Here is a 22,117-nt window from a genome sequence, read left to right on the forward strand (position 1 = left end):
TGCCCTGCGAGGGGAGCTGCCCTGCGAGGGGAGCTGCCCTGCGAGGGGAGCTGCCCTGCGAGGGGAGCTGCTGTCTGTGGGGAGCTGCTGTCTGTGGGGAGCTGCTGTCTGTGGGGAGCTGCTGTCTGTGGGGAGCTGCTGTCTGTGGGGAGCTGCCCTGCGAGGGGAGCTGCTGTCTGTGGGGAGCTGCTGTCTGTGGGGAGCTGCTGTCTGTGGGGAGCTGCCCTGCAAGGGGAGCTGCTGTCTGTGGGGAGCTGCCCTGCAAGGGGAGCTGCTGTCTGTGGGGAGCTGCTGTCTGTGGGGAGCTGCCCTGCATGGGGAGCTGCTGTCTGTGGGGAGCTGCTGTCTGTGGGGAGCTGCCCTGCGAGGGGAGCTGCTGTCTGTGGGGAGCTGCCCTGCGAGGGGAGCTGCCCTGCATGGGGAGCTGCTATGTGTGGGCATCACTCAGCATCTCCCAAGCTGAGTCCAGCAAGTGCTGCCCAGCAGCTGCAGAGCTGCCTTGGGAATGCAGGCACCCCACAACCAGAAGGGAGGTTAGCTTTAAATGGGTTTTCTGCAGAGGAGGATGCTGGGGGGAGGCCTCCTTGCTCCGTGCAGCTCCTTGAAAGGAGGTTGAAGCCAGCTGGGGGTTGGTCTCTTCTCCCCAGCAGCAAGTGGTGGGACTGGGGGAAACTGCCCCAGGTTGTATCAGGGGAGGTTTAGCTTGGACATTAGAAGGACCAAAAGGGTTCCCAGATCCTGGCCCAGGCTCCCCATGGAGGCGCTGGAGATGTGGAGTGGTGCTGAGTGCCATGGTCTAGCACCAGCCTGGGTAGAGTTGGAGGGTGGTTGGACTGGATGATCCTGAAAGGCTTTTCCAGCCAAAATGGTTCTGTGATTCCCAGTGTCTATTGTTTATTAAAAGCAAGCTGCTGGGGCTGTATCTCTGTCTCATGCTGAATGTTATAAATAGCTGCTTCAAGCTCTGCCCTCTGAAAAGGGTGAATGAAGTAATGTGGAAAGCAGAACTCCTGTGCCACGTGCTTTGCTTTGAGCAGCTCTTGGGCCTGGTCCAAGCTTTTGGTTGTTTCAGAATGCCAGCAGAAATGTCTGGAGAGGGAGGGGTGGGTGAACAGCACAGAGGTATCTGAGCTTGGAATTCCCACACTCTTTCCCCTGTATCCCAGTGTGCAGTGAAGCTTGCCAAGATGGTAGGTTACGTGAGTGCAGGCACCGTGGAGTACCTCTACAGCCAGGATGGCAGCTTCTACTTTCTGGAGCTGAATCCCCGCCTGCAAGTGGAGCATCCCTGCACAGAGATGGTTGCTGATGTCAACCTGCCAGCAGCACAGCTCCAGGTGAGTCAAGTGCCCAGGCCTGGTGCTCCTGAAACTTTCAGAAGTGCTCAGGCTGTGATATGTTGAAGCCTGAGCGTGAAAAACCTGTTCTGCTGAAGCCTTGGTAAAGCAGAGGGGCAGGCTCCTGCCTGAGTCACAGCCAGGGGCTGTGTGGGGCTGGATCACATCCTGGCACGGTGCAGCCAGCTGGATCTTGGTGCTAAGAGAGGACAGAAGGCAGAGCAGGGCTGGAGAGCTCTGCTGGACAGGGCTGTCTGGGGATGGGTGATACCTGACTCCCCCACATCTCCTCCTCAACAGCTCAAAGCTTTGGTACTTTCTCGTCTTGGGATCTGTCTCCTGTGGCTGAGGCACAGCTTCATTCAGCAGTGCAGAGCATAGATGGACTCCTTCTGCTGGGGCTGTTTCACTGAGGCAGAGCTCTGCCTCTTGGCTCTTCCTGCTTTGGGAAGCAAGGAGAGGATACTTCCTGCTTGTTCCTCCTGCACTGCTCAGGTAGTGTGAAGGGAAGCCACAGAGTAATAAAACACAGAGGTGGGAAAACTACCATTAAGGCAAGGCTGTGTGCAAGAAGCCTGTCCCAACAAGCTTCAGCCAGGAGCAGCTCAGCTTTAAGCTCTGGAATTACTTTGTCAGACAAGTTAGCTTCTGAGGCCGGTGGTGAGATTAACGCAGTGCCAGCTGTGAGCAGGGCATCGCCCTCTCTGCCTCTGAGGGACAGCAGCCTCTGGTGACAAGGAGGGGGAAAAGAGCAGGCAGTTGGGGTTGTGTCTTTCAGCAGGTTTGAAGTTCAGGAAAGCAACCTGGGGCTCTGTAGTTGTGAGAAGCAGTCCCTAGCAGTTGTTTCCACCTCAGTTGGGGCAGATGCTTCCTCCTGCATGCTAAGGTCCCTGCTTTTAGCCTCTCTGCAGACAGGGCTTGTGCCTGATGATCAGGCACTGCAAGTGGCAAAGTGGACAAGAGCTTGTCCTGATTCGTTGCTCGTTCAAGGGGAGGTCATGGCAGTGGGTGGCAGTTCTGGCTGTGCTCAGCTCCAGAGTGAGGAGGAGATCCTTCAGGGATCCTGCACAAAGCTGTTGTTGCTTCTGCTCTGCCTCATGCTGTTCTCATCCTCTTGCTCTCTTTCTGGGCTCTTTCTTCTCCCTGCTGTTTGCATTTTGATGTTTATTGGATGGATGGCAGAGAGAACCAAGCATTTGAACTGTAGTGTCCTGTAGGCTGCTCAGGAGCAGGATGACCTTCCTTGTGCCAGGAGGCTGTTTGGCTTTGGCCTGAGCCTTCTCTCAGCAGCAGCTCCATGTCTGCATTTTCCAGGCTTTGGGAGTCTGGTAACTGGTTTGGTGCTTTCCTCACAGTTTGGGCACTGCTCTTCATGCTGCTGATGCTAGATGCAATTTCATGGGAGCACATGGACAGTGCAACCAGTTTGGTCTGTCATCTGTGGGTGTCTGGCTAATACCCAGCTGAGCTCAGTGGTTAAGCTAAAGCTCAGCCTTTCTGAGCTGGGCCTGTAAAAACCTCCCAGCTAATGACCAGAGCAAGCAGGACTTCACTCCACAGGGATGCAGCCACTTCTGCAGGTTGTTCTCTCTCCAGCTTGTAATTGCAAAACTCCAGCTTCCTCTAACCACTTAGGAGCCTTCTGCCTCACTGGACCTTCTTCCTCACTGGGACTTGGTCTCACTTGCCCCTCAGTGTATTTTGAACAGGCCTCCTCGTGCCCGTGCCCAGCTGACCTGGCACCAACCAGCTTCCCCTGGAGCCTTTCAATCAGGCAGTGGAAAACAGTGGCTGAAGGGCTTGGGATGGATCCTGCACAGAGCTCAGCTGTCCTGAGCAACAGGAATGTTGGAGGGGTGTTGATGGAGAAGGCTCCCAGCAGAACCAGAGGCCTGTGTGTTCCCACAGGGAACTGGGGAAGGACTTCCTCAAGGCATAGCTGCTCTGCTGTGGGAATGGGAGAGAAGCTTACTCGGCAGTAGCTTCTTTTATTGTCTTTACTGTTGTTCCTCTTTCTTCCCCAGATTGCCATGGGCATTCCCCTGCACAGGATCAAGGACATCAGGGTGATGTATGGAGTCTCTCCCTGGGGGGATGCAGCTATTGACTTTGAGAACTCGGCGCACGTGCCCTGCCCCCGCGGCCACGTCATCGCCGCACGCATCACCAGCGAGAACCCCGACGAGGTGAGAGCTGCAGCCTGAGCCTGAGCCCTGCTGCTCGCCCTCAGCACTGCCAGCAGGCTGGGAGGGCTCTGCCCCAGTCTCCCTGAGCTGATCCTGGGGTGAGACGCAGCCTGAGCTTCCTCGCACGTCTGCCTCGGTCAGGAGCTGCTGTGGCCTCCAGACCTGGAGCGGGCTCCCTGGTTCTGGGTGCTCTGCCTGTTCTGTAGGGGGCACAGCAGTGTCTGTTTGTCTGCCTGTTCTGTAGGGGGCACAGCAGTGTCTGTTTGTCTGCCTGTTCTGTAGGGGGCACAGCAGTGTCTGTTTGTCTGCCTGTTCTGTAGGGGGCACAGAAGTGTCTGTTTGTCTGCCTGTTCTGTAGGGGGCACAGCAGTGTCTGTTTGTCTGCCTGTTCTGTAGGGGGCACAGCAGTGTCTGTTTGTCTGCCTGTTCTGTAGGGGGCACAGCAGTGTCTGTCTGCCTGTTCTGTAGGGGGCACAGCAGTGTCTGTTTGTCTGCCTGTTCTGTAGGGGGCACAGCAGTGTCTGTTTGTCTTTACAGGGGTTTAAGCCCAGCTCTGGCACGGTGCAGGAGCTGAACTTCCGCAGCAATAAGAACGTCTGGGGCTACTTCAGCGTGGCTGCTGCAGGAGGGCTGCATGAGTTTGCTGACTCTCAGTTTGGTCACTGCTTCTCCTGGGGAGAGAACCGAGAGGAAGCCATCTCGTGAGTAGGCAGAGCAGGCCTGCAGCCTTGCAGCTTCCTTCAGGCTGAATGATTTGATCCAAAGTGACTGCTGCCAGTTGTGAAAGGAGTGACCCTCTTGACTTTGTTTTGCTTCTGGCCCTGCTGTGCTTTGCAGTCCCACTGTGTTGTGCCTACGTTTCTGCACTTCTTGCATCACTCTCTTGATTATCTTTTTCTGTTCCATTCCTGCTTTGCACAGCTGCTGCTGGGGTGTGAAACAGCTGCCTCTGTGCTGGAGTCTCTCTGTCACAGCACTCAGGCAGGAGGCTTCTGACAGGACAGACACTGGAGCTTGTTATGCCAGTGCCTTGCAGTGGTTTATAAACCCTCAAGTGTCCCTACCTGGTGTGGAGCACTAAAGCACAAGGGCATGGGGTAGGGCTGTCTGACCTCTCGTCCGTGCTGCCCTTCATGCACAGCCATTCCCCTGTCCCATTCTGGGGGCATGACCATGGTACATTTGGTTTCTTATTTCACTGCAGAAAAATGTCATCCTACCCTATGAAAAACTTTTCATACTTAATAAGATTTTGTTGCTTCTAATCAGCAGAAATGACCAGAGGATAGTGTCCAGTAAATGGGCTGCCCAGGGAGGTGTTTTGGAAGAGACTGAATGGGGTGCTTGGTATCATGGTTTAGTTGATGAGGTAGTGTTGGGTGATAGGTTGGACTTGATGATCTCCAAGGTCTCTTCCAACTTTGGTCTGGTCTGGCTGCTCTGCCACGTGGTAGGTGCCTGGGTGATGGTAACAGTGAGCAGTGCTGGTCCCACAGCTGGTGCAGAGAGAAGGTGGTAATATTGGTGAGGCTTTGGGTTGGAACCAGGTGATCTTTAAAGGTCCCTTGCATCCCAAACCACTCTGTGACTCCATTCCCAGGCACGTCACACAGAGCCTGCCTCTGCTGGAGGCTCTCTTCTGCCGTTACCTGCAGGCTGCTCTTTCCTGACGGCTCAGGGGGAGCCACCTGGAGCTACCAACCCGCAGGTCACTGCTAGTCTGGGGTAGGTGAGAGGTGTTCTTTCCTCTTGCAGGAACATGGTGGTGGCCTTGAAGGAGCTGTCCATCCGCGGGGACTTCCGCACCACGGTGGAGTACTTGATCAAGCTGCTGGAGACAGAGAGCTTCCAGCAGAACCGCATCGACACGGGCTGGCTGGACCGCCTCATAGCCGAGAAAGTCCAGGTCAGCTGCTGGCTCCACGCAGCAAAGGGAGTGGGGGGCAGGCTTGGTGCATGCTGCTTGCAAGGGGACAAGGATTTACAGTGGTGAATTGGCAGTTTGTGAATAAACTTCTTCACTGGCCTCCAATCAAGGTCGTCCCTGCCAGGGAGAGGCGCTCGGAAAGCTGGCCAGAAAAGCATCTTAGTGGTGTGTGAATCGAGGCTGCTCCTTTGGAGCTGGGGCAGGGGAGAGTGGAAGTGTAGGTGGAGCCTGAAGATTTCATCCAGCAAGAAGAAAATGTGTGTGAGAGAGCTGCTTCTGTGTAGTGTTTGCAACTTAACTGTAAAGAGAGGTTAGCTCAGCAGGAGAGCTGAGACTGTGGATGTCCAGAATGGTCTGAGACTGGCCATGGCCAGCTGGAAACGAGGCTCTTCATTCTCCAGGTGGGTGTCCAGAATGGCCTGAGGCTAGAGCAGGTGTGACTGTGCTCTGTGTGTTTGCTTTCTAGGCTGAAAGGCCTGACACCATGCTGGGAGTGGTGTGTGGAGCTCTGCATGTGGCTGATGTGAGCCTCAGAAACAGTGTCTCAAACTTCCTGCACTCTCTAGAAAGGTAAAAGTGCTTTAGGCAGCTGCTAAGGTAGCTGCTACACAGCCATGGGTTTGGGTTTGCAAAGGCAGGGCTGCTCAGGAGCTCTTCCCCTCAGGGTCCCATTGGTGACTCTGTACTTAAACAGAGCCCCAGGGGGAAAGGCTGCTTTGTGCCTGGGCTAAGCCATGCTCCAGTTCTGGAACTGAAGCTGTGATGCTCCTTTTGCAGCCTCTTCTCTGAGGCAGCAGAGGCTGAGTGGAAGGGAGAGAAGAGCTGCTCTGGGTGGCTGCAGAGATGGGTTAGCTGTGCCCAGCTGTGTCCCTCCTAAGGAGACACTTCAAAAGCCTGCTCCCATCTCTTGCTGGTGTTCTCCAGTCTTGCATGCTTAGAACCTGCCTGGGGCCCTGAGAGCCATCTGGTGGCTTCAGCAAGATCAGTTTTGTTTTGTGCTTCTCTTTGAAGGGGCCAGGTGCTGCCTGCTCACACTCTGCTGAACACTGTGGACGTGGAACTCATCTACGAAGGAGGGAAATATGTGCTGAAGGTACCCAGCCTGCACTCCCTGGCTGGCAGTGGCTGCTTGTGGGGCTGCTATGCCTTCACCTTTGGAATGAGTGTGGCTCTGGGAATGAGAGCAGTGCAGGGTTTGGCTCTGCTTGGGTGGGGCTCAGAAAGCAGCACAGTCTCCCATCACACCTCTCCACTGCAGTGTCTCTGTAAACACTGGAACCCTTTGGGGTCAAGAAATGCTTTGAATGGGGTGAGGAATAATTTATTGCAGGCCAAAGCTGCTGCCTGCTTGTTGAGCAGAGCTTTCAGGGACATTCTGGATAACCAGCTCTCCACTGGGGGGTGTCTGAGCCCAGCTCCATCAGCATGGCAGGTTTATAGGCCTTTCAGTGGGGCTTTTTCTTTGCTGTGTGCAAAAAACCAGTGTTGGAAATCCTGTTTAGAGATTGCACAACCAAGCTTGCAGAGGTTGGGAAATAACAGGCTGAAGGTTGCCTGTGCAAGCTCCATCAGCTTCCTGGGGCAAATCTGCTGTGGGGAGGTTTCCAGCAGCATGACCATGTGCTGGGTTTTGCAGCTCTAAGTGTCCTGCACCTCTGTGGTCGTATCTTGGCACCCCTTGGATGAGACACAGGCACTGAACAGCAGCTGAAGCATGATTTAAGTGATTTACCCATCCCAGGCAGGAACTCTGTGGCACAGACTGTGCTGGGCTGCCTTTTTCCTGGGAGAGCTTCAGCTGCTTTTTCCTTCCAGATCAACTCATCTGTTCTGCAGCTTCAGTGCATGGCGGACTTGTAGGGAGATCAGGGTGAAGAAATGGTCCTTGATTGCATAGTCAAACCTGTGCAATTAATGCTTAAGTGTGAGAGGATTAAACCAAGATCCATGGACAGCATTAGTTCTGCCATCTCTTGGCTGCTGAGTGCTTGGCTTTGTGGTCCCAATTTTCTTGCCATCGCTTTTCCTCATCTCCCATGAGGACAAGTGGCTCCGTTCCCTTGCTTTGGCTCCTGCTCTGGCAGTGCATGGGGAACTGTCACTGGGGCACCCCAGGCACTGCCAGGGCTGTGCTTACCTTGTGTGGTGCCAACCATGGCTGTGGCTCTGCAGGTGACCAGGCAGTCTCCCAACTCCTACGTGGTGATCATGAACAGCTCCTGCGTGGAGGTGGATGTGCACCGCCTGAGCGACGGAGGCCTGCTCCTCTCCTACGATGGCAGCAGCTACACCACCTACATGAAAGAGGAAGTGGACAGGTAGCAACCTCTCCAGAATGATGCTGAGCATTTACCCCCAGCCACAGCTAGGGGTAGTTGAAGTTTTGTGCTTCCCAGTGATGAGCAGGGAGTGGAACGCTCTCCTAGGAGGAGGTTTCTGGATGCATTATGGATAGAGTTCGTGGATATGGTTTAGGAGGAGTGGCCTGCACCTGAGGAACAGATCTTGGCTGCTGTTAGAAGGGCAGGGCTGAATGTGGACCAATGTGAAGTCCTTATTTTCCTGATGGTTCTTCCAGAGTGCCCTCTTGCACTAGAAAAATGCCCAAACAAACAGAAAAGAAAAGAAGGAAACCTTTAAACTCCTGGAAACTGCACATCTGCCCTGGGCTGGTGGAGGTGTCCCTGCCCATGGCAGGGGTTGGAACTGGATGACCTTTAAGGCCCCTTCCAACCCAACCTGTTCTGTGATTCTATGATTCAGTCTCAGTGCTTCCCCTCAGGATTCCCTGCAGGGATCCTAGATCAGCAGATGTCCAGCCCTGGCTGGGCCCTGCTGCCCCTCTAAAGGTTTCTCTCCTGTGGCAAGCATAAGGAATCTGGTCAGGAGCCCAAACAGGATTTGGGAACTTTTGGGGCTGGAAAATGCTATCAAAATCTCAGGCTGTGCTGCAGGGCTGCATCCTGCTGTGCTCTGTGCACAGGAGGATCTGGCAGGAGCTGGGCAGTTTGTGTCTCCTGTATGGCAGTGTTAGGGCAGGGCCACCCCTCCAACATCAGCTTTTGTTTATGGGAGTCTTGAACCCCTCTGGTTCTGACAGTGAAGGATAGCTGTTGGTGGAGAAGCAGCACGTGGACAGCCTCGCCAAGGGCTCTGCCTGCTGGGTTTGATCCCTGGCTGCCACCCTGCTGTTGCTGCGATTGCTCCGAGCCGCGCGGGTCGGGGCTGTGCCCTGCCGCTCAGGAGGGCTTTGCAGTGGAGCGGGGAGGGAGCACGGGTCGCGGGCTGGGCAGGCCGTGCCGCGGGGGCTGAGCAGGGCGCTGTCTGGGGCAGGTACCGCATCACCATCGGCAACAAGACCTGCGTGTTCGAGAAGGAGAACGACCCCTCCCTGCTGCGCTCGCCCTCCGCCGGCAAGCTCATCCAGTACGTGGTGGAGGACGGGGGACACGTGTTTGCAGGCCAGTGCTTTGCAGAAATAGAGGTGAGAGAGCCTCAGCTGAGCTGCCCAGGCGCAGGCTGGGGTGGGAACCAACTGTTGGATGCTGTGGAACGAAGGGCTGAGCGCTTCGGAGCTGGGAGCTGCGCGAGAGAGGATTCCGAATGTTGTCTGCGTTTTGACCTGGACTAATGCAGGAGGCAGCAGGGAGAGTGCCAGGGTGGGGACAGAGCTGAAACGTGAGTGCTGAGCACCACTTCTCAGCAGGGAGACCATGAGACCATCTGGCTGTGAGGCCAGGGTGGAGTGGGGCCCATGTGTGCTGTGCGTCCCAGCTGTGGTGGCCAAGCTGCCTGCTTGCAGACCACTGCTCACTGCTAACTCAGACTCAGAAGAAGAGCTCTGTGCCAAGATGAAGTAACAAATGAGGACTTCCCTGCTTACCTGATCATTTATCAGGTTGATGGGGTGAGCAGCACTCCTCCCTCCTGCCTTGGCAGTTACTTAACTCCTGGAGAGGAGGAGGCTGACCAGTTTCTGCATCCCTGTGAGGAAAGCACAAGGGATTGTGTAGGAGTGAGAGGCTCAGAGCGGATTTGAGGGAGGGGAGGGTGTGTGTTGACAGAGGGGCAATTAAACCAGCTGGGGACAATGTGTAGGAGAAAGCTATCAAGACAGAGATCCAGATACTGGCTCTAAGTGCTTTATGCTGCAAGGGCTAAGAAGGAGCCACCTAGTCCATTCCTGTGTTCCCAGTTGTGTATAGTACAGCAGTGGTACAGTGAGGCTCTCTTGCCTCATCCCCAGCCCTTCCCCAAAGGCAGGAGCTTCCATGGCTGATCTGAGGAAGCATCTGAGTGAGGAGCAGTCTGAGATCTGTGATCTCTAGAAAGAATCCTTTCTGGAAGGATGCTGCACTGAAGGCTGGAAGGTCCACCTCTGGCCTTTAGAGAGCAGCAGCTGCAGCAGGGTCTGCAGTGTGTTACCTGTGGGACCTTCCTGAGTTCCTGCTGTGTGGAGCAGGTGATGCTCCCCAGGGGGGCTCCCTGCTGCACTTTTGTGCCACTGCTCACTTTGGTGCCTGGGATCCCACTCTGAGCTTGGAAGCTTTTGAGAAAGCTTGAAGGCAAAAGGTGCTGCTGCAGGCTTGTCTGTGGCAGGGCACCGGCTGCTGGCTCGGAAGCCTGGAGCCGGCTGGCAGCATGGGAGCTGAGTGTGTGACCTGTTTGCCTTGCTGCAGGTGATGAAGATGGTGATGACACTGACAGCAGGAGAGTCAGGCTGCATCCATTATGTCAAACGCCCAGGAGCAGTCCTGGATCCAGGCTGTGTGATTGCCAAGCTCCAGCTGGATGATCCCAGCAGGGTTCAGCAGGTGAGAAGCTGCAGGAGGTGTCTGCTGTCTTTGCAAGAGGGGAGTGATGCTGAGAGTAGTACCTGGTGGGCCACTGTGCCCAGCCAGTGCCAGGTTTGTGCACAGTGCTGCAGTTGTCACTTTGCTGTTTCTTTGTCCCTGATGAGGACCAGGACTCACTGATGTCTCTTTCTCTGAGTCAGGCTAAACTTCTGCACCATTCCTCTCTTCCTTTCTCAGCTCTGCTGTACACAGAGCTGCCACAGATCCAGCTCAGAGCTCCTCTGCCTCTCAGCCAAATGCATTTCCACTCCTCTGAGCTGGCAGTGGAGGGCAGCTGGGTGTTGCCCCAGGGATGGTGCCCCAGCAGGGAGGGTGAGAGGGAGCTGTGGCTGTGCCCCAGCTGGGAGGGTGAGAGGGAGCTGTGGCTGTGCCCCAGCTGGGAGGGTGAGAGGGAGCTGTGGCTGTGCCCCAGCAGGGAGGGTGAGGGGGAGCTGTGGCTGTGCCCCAGCTGGGAAGGTGAGGGGGAGCTGTGGCTGTGCCCCAGCTGGGAGGGTGAGGGGGAGCTGTGGCTGTGCCCCAGCTGGAAGGGTGAGGGAGCTGTGGCTGTGCCCCAGCTGGGAGGGTGAGGGGGAGCTGTGGCTGTGCCCCAGCTGGAAGGGTGAGGGAGCTGTGGCTGTGCTTGCAGGCGGAGCTGCACACGGGCACCCTGCCGCAGATCCAGAGCACTGCGCTGCAGGGAGAGAAGCTGCACCGCATCTTCCACTGCGTCCTGGACAACCTGGTGAACATCATGAATGGCTACTGCCTGCCAGAGCCCTTCTTCAGCAGCAAGGTACTGCTCCCTGCTGCTGCAGGGGCACAGGGACCCTTTCAGCTCGAGGTTGGGGTGGCCAATTTGCGTGTCACAGGCAGAGGACCAAGAGCCAGGGCAGCATTGCCCTGCTAGTGCCAGCTCCATTCGGTCTCCTTTGACTTCCTGACAGCCTCACCAGAGAGCAGGGGGAAGGGTCCCATCTCTGCCACCAAAACCAAAGAGCTGAGCTTGGTCTTTCCTGCTTGTGCCTGCAGCCTTGTGCTAGGATGCTGTGTGCATAGCCAGCTGCGGTGGCAGTCCCAGAGGGAGGAGGAGTGAAGGTGGATGAGTCTGAGCCAGCTGTTGGTGTAAGGTGACACAGCAGCTTTGTCATCTGCCTTAGTTCTCTCTTTTAGTTCCTGGCTGTGTGATAAACTAGTGCTGAAGACCACCTCAGTGAAAAGCTTTTCCTCTTTTCCCTTCTTGCTGCTTATTCTTCATGCCTGCCCCTGCACTGCTTGGCTCTCCCTAGGTGAAGGGCTGGGTTGAGCGACTCATGAAGACACTGAGAGACCCCTCCCTGCCTCTGCTGGAGCTGCAGGACATCATGACAAGTGTTTCTGGCCGGATCCCACCCAATGTAGAGAAGTCCATCAAGAAGGAGATGGCTCAGTATGCCAGCAACATCACCTCAGTGCTCTGCCAGTTTCCCAGCCAGCAGGTACTCAGCCACACGTGGAGGAATAAGAATTGGTTTGTGCTGGGGAGAGAGAGCAAAGCTCCTTTCAGTTATCTGGAGGTCAGCTGGACCTCAAAGGTGTGGTTGGACGTGGGGTCTGTGCTGAAAGAGACCTGCCTGTGTCACCTGAGCTGTAGGGCTTGCCTCCTTCCTGTGCTGAAGGGCAGCTCTTCCCTGCTCAGGACAGCTTTAAACAGGCAGGCTGTGTGCATTGTGGGCATTTATTGATTGGTTTTGTTGCCTGGGCCATATGCTGCAGTGGCATTTGTGGGGTCAGCATCACCCTCAGAATGTGTGGCTGCAGCTGAGGCTGCAGCTGAGGGAGGCCTGAGCAGCTGAGGTGCTGGAGGAGTTCTGCAGTCTAGGAGGCTGTGCCTCGATCTTCCTGTCGTTGTCAGCTTCTTCACTTCCTTAGCAGTTTAAGGCTGGGGCCTCTGCTGGAGCTCTGCTCTGCTCTGTCTGGAGGTGCTCTGCTGGGGGTCAGCCATCCAGGCTGGGGCTGTCAGGGGCTGCTCTCTTTCAGATCGCCAACATCCTGGACAGCCACGCGGCCACCCTGAACCGCAAGTCGGAGCGAGAGGTCTTCTTCATGAACACCCAGAGCATCGTGCAGCTCGTGCAGAGGTGAGGGAGCCTTTGGCTCTCCTGCTGCTCCTCCCTGGGAGACCTGAGCCTCTTTGTCTCCACTCAGATGAGCACTAGGAGTGACCCTCCCTGCTTCCCTCAGGGAGCCAGCAGCAGCGGAGGGCTCTGTGTGTCTGGCTCCTGGCTGCCTGTGTGAAGCACACATCAGATCCTTCCTCTTTGTCCCTTTGCCAGATGAAAGAGAGCTTTCCCTTCTGTCCCGACCCTGGTCACACCCTGGCTGTTTCACCAAGCTCTTGGGGGGGTTGTGCCTATCAGTGTCTGGGGTTCTGAGCATGTTTAGAAGAGAAGGGACACGTTGGTGCCCAGGGCAGTGAGCTGAGCTGCCCCACAGCAGTGACGGCAGAGGTTAGGTGTCCCCAGAGCCAGGGCCGCTTCTCCCTGGCAGCGCTCTGCCCCCGGTGCCGGCAGCGCTCTGCCCCCGGTGCCGGCAGCGCTCTAACCCCCGGTGCCGCAGCGCTCTGCCCCCGGTGCCGGCAGCGCTCTGCCCCTCGGTGCCGGCAGCGCTCTGCCCCCCGGTGCCGGCAGCGCTCTGCCCCCCGGTGCCGGCAGCGCTCTGCCCCCGGTGCCGGCAGCGCTCTGCCCCTCGGTGCCGGCAGCGCTCTGCCCCCGGTGCCGGCAGCGCTCTGCCCCCCGGTGCCGGCAGCGCTCTGCCCCCGGTGCCGGCAGCGCTCTGCCCCCCGGTGCCGGCAGCGCTCTGCCCCCGGTGCCGCAGCGCTCTAACCCCCGGTGCCGCAGCGCTCTGCCCCCGGTGCCGCAGCGCTCTGCCCCCGGTGCCGCAGCGCTCTAACCCCCGGTGCCGCAGCGCTCTGCCCCCCGGTGCCGGCAGCGCTCTGCCCCCGGTGCCGCAGCGCTCTAACCCCCGGTGCCGCAGCGCTCTGCCCCCGGTGCCGCAGCGCTCTGCCCCCGGTGCCGCAGCGCTCTAACCCCCGGTGCCGCAGCGCTCTGCCCCCGGTGCCGGCAGCGCTCTGCCCCCCGGTGCCGGCAGCGCTCTGCCCCCCGGTGCCGGCAGCGCTCTGCCCCCGGTGCCGCAGCGCTCTGCCCCCCGGTGCCGCAGCGCTCTGCCCCCCGGTGCCGGCAGCGCTCTGCCCCCCGGTGCCGGCAGCGCTCTGCCCCCGGTGCCGGCAGCGCTCTGCCCCCGGTGCCGGCAGCGCTCTGCCCCCGGTGCCGGCAGCGCTCTGCCCCCGGTGTCGGCAGCGCTCTGCCCCCGGTGCCGCAGCGCTCTGCCCCCGGTGCCGGCAGCGCTCTGCCCCTCGGTGCCGGCAGCGCTCTGCCCCTCGGTGCCGGCAGCGCTCTGCCCCTCGGTGCCGGCAGCGCTCTGCCCCCGGTGCCAGCAGCGCTCTGCCCCGGCAGTCACTGGCAGGTGCTCAGCAGCAGGGCTGTGCCTGTCTCGCTGCAGCTTGGACATGTTTGCTTCTGCAGATACCGGAGTGGCATTCGGGGCCACATGAAGGCAGTGGTGATGGATCTGCTGCGCCAGTATCTGAAGGTGGAGACTCAGTTCCAGCACGGTGAGTCTCAGCGCAGCAGGGTTGCTGAAAGAGCCTCCTCTGCTCCCAGAAGGCTTCTGATCTCTGAGCATCTGCAGAGTGCACCAAACTGTTCTAATCCACCAGCCTACTGAATGCCATCTTGCCTGTGTACTGCACTCTACAGTAAGAATCAGGTGGAGTAAATCAAGCTCCTGAGCTGCTTGCCCCTGCTGTAAAATGCCAGGAGCAAACCTCGAAGCTCAGCCTGAGAGCTGAGGCGAATCCCTTGCACTGCTGTGTGCAGGCACAAGATGGCAATGAAGCACTGGTGAAGTTTGAAGCTCTGCCTCTGGAGTAGTTCAGATTTTGCTCTGCTCTTCTTTTGTCCTGGCCCAATACCTGCACCAGCCTAAACATACCTCAGATCCATTTCCACTTCACTTTGCTGGCAGCAGAGGATGGTGCAGGGCTTTTTGCTCTCGAGTTTGGTGGCTGGTTGAGCTGAGCTCAGCATTCCTCTCTCTATTGCTCACTAGGGAGATGCTTGGTGTTGGGGCTGGCTTAAGAAGAGCAGGAGTTGGAGGGGCGGTGGTGGGAGGGGTGCTTCCTGCCCAGAGCTGGACTAGGCAAGGCAGCCTCTCAGAGCATCAGTGCAGGAGAGCAAAGACACATCTGATAACTTGTCCTGCATGGCAGAGGGCTGTGAGCCTGACCAGCTGTGCCCTTGCCTGCAGGGCACTATGACAAGTGTGTGTTCAGCCTGCGGGAGGAGAACAAGAGCGATATGAACGCGGTGCTCAACTACATCTTCTCACACGCCCAGGTCACCAAGAAGAACCTGCTGGTTACAATGCTCATTGTAAGTTGTCTGTTGGTGCTCTGGACATTGGCTGCTGCTTCTGGTTGTGTGTTTGGTGCTCTGAGGGTACTGAATTGACAGCGGAGAGCTGCGGAGGCAGTGGCCGCTGCCTGGAGTTGCTTCCTGTGTTCCTGGGGCATGCAAGCCAGGAACGAGAGGGGCCCCAGAGCACACTGCTCAGCTCAGTGTCCCTGCCCCTTCTGCCTCATGACTGCCCTGCACTGATTGCCTATCAGAGTGCAATGAGGGCTTTCTCTCTTTCTTCTCACCCACCTTTTCTCCTCCCCCCCACTTTTTTCCCCAGACATAACCTGTTCTGTTACTGCCCCAAACCCATCCAAAGCAGCCCTTCACCAAATAACTCTCAGAAGCAGAGGAGTCATAATTGTCCTGGGCTGAGGCTGAGTTCCTTAAATTCTCATTTGTAAGCTGTAAGGACCCTGGCATTCTTTCTTTCTGCCTCTCCTTTCCCCTCTCCCTGGCTGCTGTGTGCTGTGATTGTGAGCAAGGCTTGCCTTAAGAATCTCATTATTTGAACACGGAGCCATATTTCCTCTGAGGATTCTGGAGGAGCTGTGAGCTGGGGCTGTTCATTTCTCAAGTAATCATGCTGCTGTGATGGAGAGAGAAAATGGCAGCTGGGCACAGCTCAGGCCTTCAATTTCCCTGGGAGCCCAGGCACTCAAGTGTGTAATTACAGGGGGTGCCGGCCGGCGCCGCACCCGGGCAGGCAGTGCTCGGAGCTCTGCTCCCTGCCTTTGCCAGGCAGGGCAGGCAGAGCCGGGCAGGCAGAGCCAGGGCAGCCCCAGCTACCTGCTTGCTTTGGTGGTTGTCAGCCTGCTTAGCTCTTGCTGAAGTGGGACTGAAACTTTTTGGTCTGTTTTTGTGGTGTGGAGGCAGAGCCTTGCCGTGTCCTCGCCTCCCGGCGCAGCGTTTGGGGCAGCCTTGGAATCGCACAAAAGGCCTCTGAGAGCATCCAGTCCAACATCAACCCAGCCCCACCATGGCCCCAAGTGCCATGACCACATGCTGCTGATCACTTCCAGGGGTGGGGACTCCACCACCTCCCTGGGCAGCCTGACCACTCTGGCAGCAAAGACATTTTTCCTCCTCTCCAACCTAAGCCTCCCTAATGGCCACTTCCTCAGCTGGAGCAGGTTTGCACTGGGCCATTGGCAAGCTGTTGAAACTGATGTGATTGCCTCCAGAGGATCATGTAGACGTGTCTGGGCAATGGACACTAGCTGGAGCACAGAAAGTTCCACCTGAACAGGAGGAGAAACTTTGTTAGTGTGAGGGAGCCCTGGAGCAGGCTGCCCAGAGAGGTTGTGGAGCCTCCTTCTCTGGATGTGTTCCTGTGTGCCCTCCCCTGGGGGACCCTGCTCTGGCAGGGGGGTTGGGCTCCATCTCCAGAGGTCCCTTCCAACCCCTGCCATTCTGTGATTGTGTGAATGTTGGTCTAGGGAGTGAGGGCTGTGCTGGGGGCAGGGGATTCTATGGCTGGTGGGGCTGAGGTGCCTTTGGTCACAGTGTCACCTGTGGCACAGCTTGGCATTACCTTGTGCCATGGTACAGGTCACTCTGGTACCCAAAGGCCATCCTTCCTCTTTCTTCTGCCTCCCATTTCTCTCCATGTCTGAGGGACCTGCTGGCACATGTGGTGTGATGGTGGCAGGGGCTGGGACACTGCCTGGGTTGCCAGACTCAGGCTGTCCTCCAGGGGCAAACACCATGGGCAGTGCCCTGGAGCTTGTGTGGCTGTTATGGATGTATCCCTGGGCTGCATTACTAGCAGGGGGCTCTGAGGATGGTTTTAGTAACAGTGCAGTGCTGCCATCATTCACCTTCTGTAGCCAGCAGGCACTCAGGCAGGATGGGAACTGCTTCATCCTTCATCTGTGTGTGGCAGCAGTGTTCCTGTGGTGTTCTCTGGCTGCTGGGTGCAGGTCCTGGCCTGACTGGGCAGGGCACAGGTCCTGTGTCCTGGGGGATTTCTGTTCCCTTGAGCAGTGGCATTGCCACACCCAGGGGTTTGTTATTCCACATAGCACACAGGCAGCTCTTGCAGGACTCACTCTGGGTTCCTGGGGTGGGCTGGAGTGGATAAATTCCCACAGCTTTCTTTGGGAGCAGCCCTTGTCACGTCTGCTGGCCCAGTGCTGGGCAGCAGGGGACACCAATCCAGCCAGGGTGAGCAGCCTGGAGCCTGGCAGTGAGAGTGAGCTGCCTGTGGCCTCTCTCCCTGAGCAGCACACAGCATCCCTGGAGATGGCATCGAGCCTGGGGCAGGGAGAGGGGGCAGGAGCAGTGTGAGGGGCTGGGCTCCCGTGGGGCAGGAGCAGTGTGAGGGGCTGGGCTCCTGTGGGGCAGGAGCAGTGTGAGGGGCTGGGCTCCTGTGGGGCAGGGAGAGGGCAGGAGCAGTCTGAGGGGCTGGGCTCCCATGGGGCAGGAGCAGTCTGAGGGGCTGGGCTCCTGTGGGGCAGGAGCAGTCTGAGGGGCTGGGCTCCCATGGGGCAGGAGCAGTCTGAGGGGCTGGGCTCCCGTGGGGCAGGAGCAGTGTGAGGGGCTGGGCTCCCGTGGGGCAGGAGCAGTCTGAGGGGCTGGGCTCCCGTGGGGCAGGGAGAGGGGGGCAGGAGCAGTCTGAGGGGCTGGGCTCCCGTGGGGCAGGAGCAGTCTGAGGGGCTGGGCTCCTGTGGGGCAGGGAGAGGGGGGCAGGAGCAGTGTGAGGGGCTGGGCTCCTGTGGGGCAGGGAGAGGGGGGCAGGAGCAGTCTGAGGGGCTGGGCTCCCATGGGGCAGGAGCAGTGTGAGGGGCTGGGCTCCTGTGGGGCAGGAGCAGTGTGAGGGGCTGGGCTCCCGTGGGGCAGGAGCAGTCTGAGGGGCTGGGCTCCCGTGGGGCAGGAGCAGTCTGAGGGGCTGGGCTCCCATGGGGCAGGAGCAGTCTGAGGGGCTGGGCTCCTGTGGGGCAGGGAGAGGGGGGCAGGAGCAGTGTGAGGGGCTGGGCTCCCGTGGGGCAGGAGCAGTCTGAGGGGCTGGGCTCCTGTGGGGCAGGGAGAGGGGGGCAGGAGCAGTCTGAGGGGCTGGGCTCCCGTGCAGCAAGAGCTGTTGGTATCCAGTCCATGGCACCTGCAGCAGTGTGGTTTAGGTTTCCCATGTTCCCTGCAGGTTTCTCCATCTAACCTGCTGTGCAGAGGCTTCCCTTGCTCCCTTTCTGTTTCTTGGATGTTCAGAGGGCCTCTTCTGGACTATAGCTGTTGAGAATCTCCTAAAGCTTTAAGGCACCATCTCTCCTTCCTGGTGCAAATCCCCGTTTCATCTCGCCTTTCCCTCCTCTGATTCACTTCCCAAGAGAAAAGCTGCTGGGTGCTGTGTAGAAGAGACACATTCGAGGCTCCTAGGGGTTTTCTGGCATCAGGAGTAGGAGGAGGAAGCTCCCAAGGCAGTGTGAGTAGCTGGAGACTGGGGGATTGTTTGTGGGAAGGAAGTGTGCAGGAGAGTGCTCCTCCTGTGTTCAGGCAGCAAAGCAGATTGAAGTCTTTGCTCTTTGCCCTTTACTGTGAATGGCTGAATCGAAAAGGGGTTTGAGGCAGCATTAGCAGTGGAGATCCTGCTGCTGAGTTTGGGCAGTGGAGTAAGCCAGGCAATGTCCTCAGAGCCAGGGCTGGAAGGAATACAATGGGGTCAGTGCTGTGCTGTGGCAGGACACAGGTGATATCACCTCTGGGTTTTGTTGGCTTTGCTTGGCCGTCTCAGGGCAGTGCCAGGAGCTGGTTGTTCTGGAGTGGCTGAGGCTGCAGCAAGCAGGTGGTGCTTGGGCTGTGGTGGTTGGGTTCTGGTCCTCTCCACTCTGGGACTCTGTGATTTTATTTTTTGGGTGTAGTGGCCTTCAGGAGGTTCTCCTGGCAGTTAAACCCTTTCTGTTTGACCACCCTTCAGTGGGGGAGTTTGCAGACCTCTGCATGCTGTGTAAGGCATCTTGCTGCAATTAAATGTGCTTTGGGTTGTGCCTTGCTGCTGGGGCAGAATTCTGGTCCAGAGCTGAAGCTGGCTCACGGGAAGAGGTCTGCTGGAGCCTCTGGAGGAGTCAGGGTTTCTCCTGTGTTTGGATGCCAAAACGTGCTACAGATGAGGAAATGGGATGGAATGGGCTGCCTGGGGAGGTGGTGGAGTTGCCATCACTGGAGGTGTTCAGGAGGAGACTTGATGGGGTGCTTGGTGCCGTGGGTTAGTTGTTTGGGCGGTGTTGGATTGGTTGATGGGTTGGACGCGGTGATCTTGAAGGTCTCTTCCAACCTGGTTTATTCTATGTATTCTATTCTATTCTATGTATTCTAAATGGGTGATGCTTCAGCCCCTCCTCTCCTCCGTGGCTTTATTTGTGTGTGTGGAGCTCCTGCAAGCCCAGTTCTTGTCCCTCGTCAGCACAGGCTTGCAGAGTAGTGCAGAGCAGCCCCCAGGGGCGGCTGTGGCCAGCACCCGAGCGCACCCCTGGCTCTCTTGCAGGGGGCTGGGAGGTGGTTTTCCCCTGTTCTAAACATTCTCCACTCTCTCTGTTTTCAGGACCAGCTCTGTGGCCGTGACCCCACCTTGACAGATGAGCTGATTAATATTCTGACGGAGCTGACCCAGCTCAGCAAGACGACCAACGCCAAAGTGGCCCTGCGGGCGCGGCAGGTAGGGCAGTGCTCCGCAGCTGACCCCTGCCGGGGCCAGGCTCTGCCGGTGCTGGGCTGATCCACACGGGCTGCTCCCACCTGGAGCTGGCTCTTGTGGAAGGGCTGCGTCTCCTGACGGTGATTTTGATGACTATGCAAATGGCACGAGCAGATTACTGTGAGCAGCAACAATGGAGCTAATTAACCACTGATTAACCATTGTGACAGCCGAACACCGCTTGCTGCCGGGTCCCAGGCACTGTCCCTCTGACGTTAAGGTGACATTCCTTTGTCCCTGCTCCTCCAGAAAGTTGTGCCTGGCTCCAGCAGGAGTTAGCTGAGGGTAGCCTGAGTCTGTGTGAAGGAGGGAGCTGAAACCCGTGGTCACTGTGGCTCCTTCTGGCATTTAGAATCTGAAGCAGACAAGCCTGGAACTCGCAGGCAGCTGCAGAGGGAACAGCCAGGATGAGCTCTGCCTCTTCCCAGCCACCTTAGAGCTGCAGAGCTGTGTGTGCAGAGAGCAGGGAGAGGGATTTGCCCAGGAGCCAGATGTTCCCTGCAGCTGCTCAGGAGGCACTGCAAAGAATGATGTTGGCTTTTGCCAGGTTTCTTCAAGGTTTTGGGTTGCATTTTGTTAATTTCTTTTTAACCTGTAAAAAACTGGGGAAAACTCCTGGTGCTGTGAGTTCCAGGAGCCCAGGTACAGCTAAGCATTTGATGCCAGGTTATCCACCCAGGTATTACCATGAGCTTCCTCTCCAGCAGTGAGTCTGTCGCCAGGAAGGAGCGAGAGGGCACGATGGTTTCGTGGGGATGCTACCCCTGTAGCCCCTGATGCCTCCTCTCACTCCCTGCTCCCTGCAGGCTTCCACTGGGAAGCTGACACTTTGGGAATCTCTCCTTTAATTTCAGAGCTTGGCTGCTGGAAATGAATGTGGTGTTTGAAGCTGCTCAGTGACCTTTATGTTTCCTTCAGGATTGTGTTTCTGTCCTTGAACCACTCCGTTGCTGAACCTCTCAGCAGCCTGCTGGGGATGGTGTTGCTGTCCTTGTGTTTGTCTTTATGTTGTTCTTTCACTTCGTTTTCCTCTGCAGGCTGCTTCCTCTCCCTGTCTCTGCATCCTTCACGTTGGGCATTTAATACCTGGCACCAGTGTCTGTGGCTTCCTCTGCTGGGAGGCTGTGCAGGACAGGCTCTGTTGCTGGCCTCCCCACAGCTGCTGCCTGCCAGCTCTGCTTTCCAATTAACAGCCGGGCAGGCAATCCCCAGCCCCAGCAGCTCTGCAGAGCTAAATCACATGCACTGATGGAACTTGATTGAGGCTGCTCCTGCTCTCCCTGGGGAGCTGCCAGCAACACCAGCAGAGCAGATACACAAATGAGGCTGGGGAGGCACTTTGCAGCCTCACCCAGGTGCCACCGAATTCACAGGGGAAAGGATTCGGTTCTTCTGGGCTGGAGCGGCCCCGTGGCTGCCTGCAGGCAGCAGCCTCCTGCTGCAGCCCAGCACAGCTCCTTCCCTGACTCCCCCACCCCTGTGTGCTCTCTGCAGGTTCTCATTGCCTCCCACCTGCCCTCCTACGAGCTGCGCCACAACCAGGTGGAGTCCATCTTCCTGTCTGCCATCGACATGTACGGACACCAGTTCTGCATCGAGAACCTGCAGGTAGCTGCCAGACCTCTCTCCTTCCCCTGCTGCCCTCTCCCTGGCCTCTGTAGCTCTGTATTGAAATGGCCCTGTTCTGATTTCTGGCTTCTCCCCCATTTTTGTTCTCCTTCTGACACCACTATCCTATAGCCATGGAGTTGTTCTGGTTGGAGAAGTCCTCTTAAGGTCATCTGGTCCAGTCATCAGAATGGCCTCATCCCAGGCTGCAGCTTCCCCAAGGGGGTCAATGGAGGGAGATGTCTTTATCTCCTCTCTCTGGTGGGCAGAGACAGGACATGAGGAAATGGGATGTAGCTGCCTCAGGGAAGTCCAGACTGGCCGTGAGGAAGAGGTTCTTCACTGAGAGGGTGGTCAGGCACTGGGACAGGCTCCCCAGGGAGGTGGCCACAGCACCAAGGCTGCCAGAATTCAGGGAGTCTCTGGGCAGTGCTCTTAGTCATATGGTTCAGCTCTAGGCTGCCCTGCGAGGAGCAGGGTGCTGGACTCTGTGATCTTCATAGGTCCTTTCCAACTTGAGATGATTCTATGACTTAGTAGCAGAAGGTCATAACCTTTGATGAAGAACAGGAGCAGCAGGGAAGTCAGAGGTGGTCAGGCTGGCTTTGAGGCTTTGCCTGGCCGTGGTCACAAGCCAGGCAGTTCCCTTTCCAACCTCTGCCTGGTGTGGTCTCTTCTAGAAGCTCATTCTGTCCGAGACATCCATCTTCGACGTGCTTCCCAACTTCTTCTACCACAGTAACCAGGTGGTGAGAATGGCAGCTTTGGAGGTGAGTCTCTCCTTGCTGGAAACAGCCACAAACACAGCACAGGGGCTGATTTTTCTCTGGTTGTTGGTTGGTTTCTTTGGGGCCTCGTGTGAGTTTTTGGAGCACTGTTTCCCAGCAAGGTTAAGAGAGCTGTGGGCTGTGTGGAATGAGGCATCCTTGGAGCCTGGCATTTGCCAGCATTAATATTCATCATTGACTGAAATGTCAGCTGCAGGTTATCTCCTGTGCCTGAAGAAGATGTAGGTGGTTGGAAGGATTGAAAGTGAAGCTGCTG

At 57.3% G+C, this 22,117-nt stretch overlaps 1 protein-coding gene across 3 annotated transcripts in view; it reads left to right on the forward strand.

The window, feature by feature from the left end:
- Positions 1-22,117, forward strand: part of ACACA (acetyl-CoA carboxylase alpha) — a 112,393-nt gene that overhangs the window by 22,499 nt on the left and 67,777 nt on the right. For all 3 annotated transcript variants that reach the window (XM_054166712.1, XM_054166710.1, XM_054166711.1), the window contains 17 exons: positions 1,167-1,337; positions 3,362-3,523; positions 4,061-4,224; positions 5,279-5,429; positions 5,917-6,020; positions 6,462-6,543; positions 7,623-7,768; positions 8,784-8,934; positions 10,130-10,264; positions 10,932-11,078; positions 11,572-11,760; positions 12,302-12,402; positions 13,846-13,934; positions 14,630-14,754; positions 19,313-19,426; positions 20,960-21,073; positions 21,754-21,843. In XM_054166712.1, the coding sequence (XP_054022687.1) occupies positions 1,167-1,337; positions 3,362-3,523; positions 4,061-4,224; positions 5,279-5,429; positions 5,917-6,020; positions 6,462-6,543; positions 7,623-7,768; positions 8,784-8,934; positions 10,130-10,264; positions 10,932-11,078; positions 11,572-11,760; positions 12,302-12,402; positions 13,846-13,934; positions 14,630-14,754; positions 19,313-19,426; positions 20,960-21,073; positions 21,754-21,843 (2,235 nt within the window). The remainder of the gene's footprint in view (positions 1-1,166; positions 1,338-3,361; positions 3,524-4,060; positions 4,225-5,278; positions 5,430-5,916; positions 6,021-6,461; positions 6,544-7,622; positions 7,769-8,783; positions 8,935-10,129; positions 10,265-10,931; positions 11,079-11,571; positions 11,761-12,301; positions 12,403-13,845; positions 13,935-14,629; positions 14,755-19,312; positions 19,427-20,959; positions 21,074-21,753; positions 21,844-22,117) is intronic.

This window comes from Dryobates pubescens, chromosome 13, assembly GCF_014839835.1.
Source record: "Dryobates pubescens isolate bDryPub1 chromosome 13, bDryPub1.pri, whole genome shotgun sequence".
Classification (NCBI taxonomy): domain Eukaryota; kingdom Metazoa; phylum Chordata; class Aves; order Piciformes; family Picidae; genus Dryobates; species Dryobates pubescens.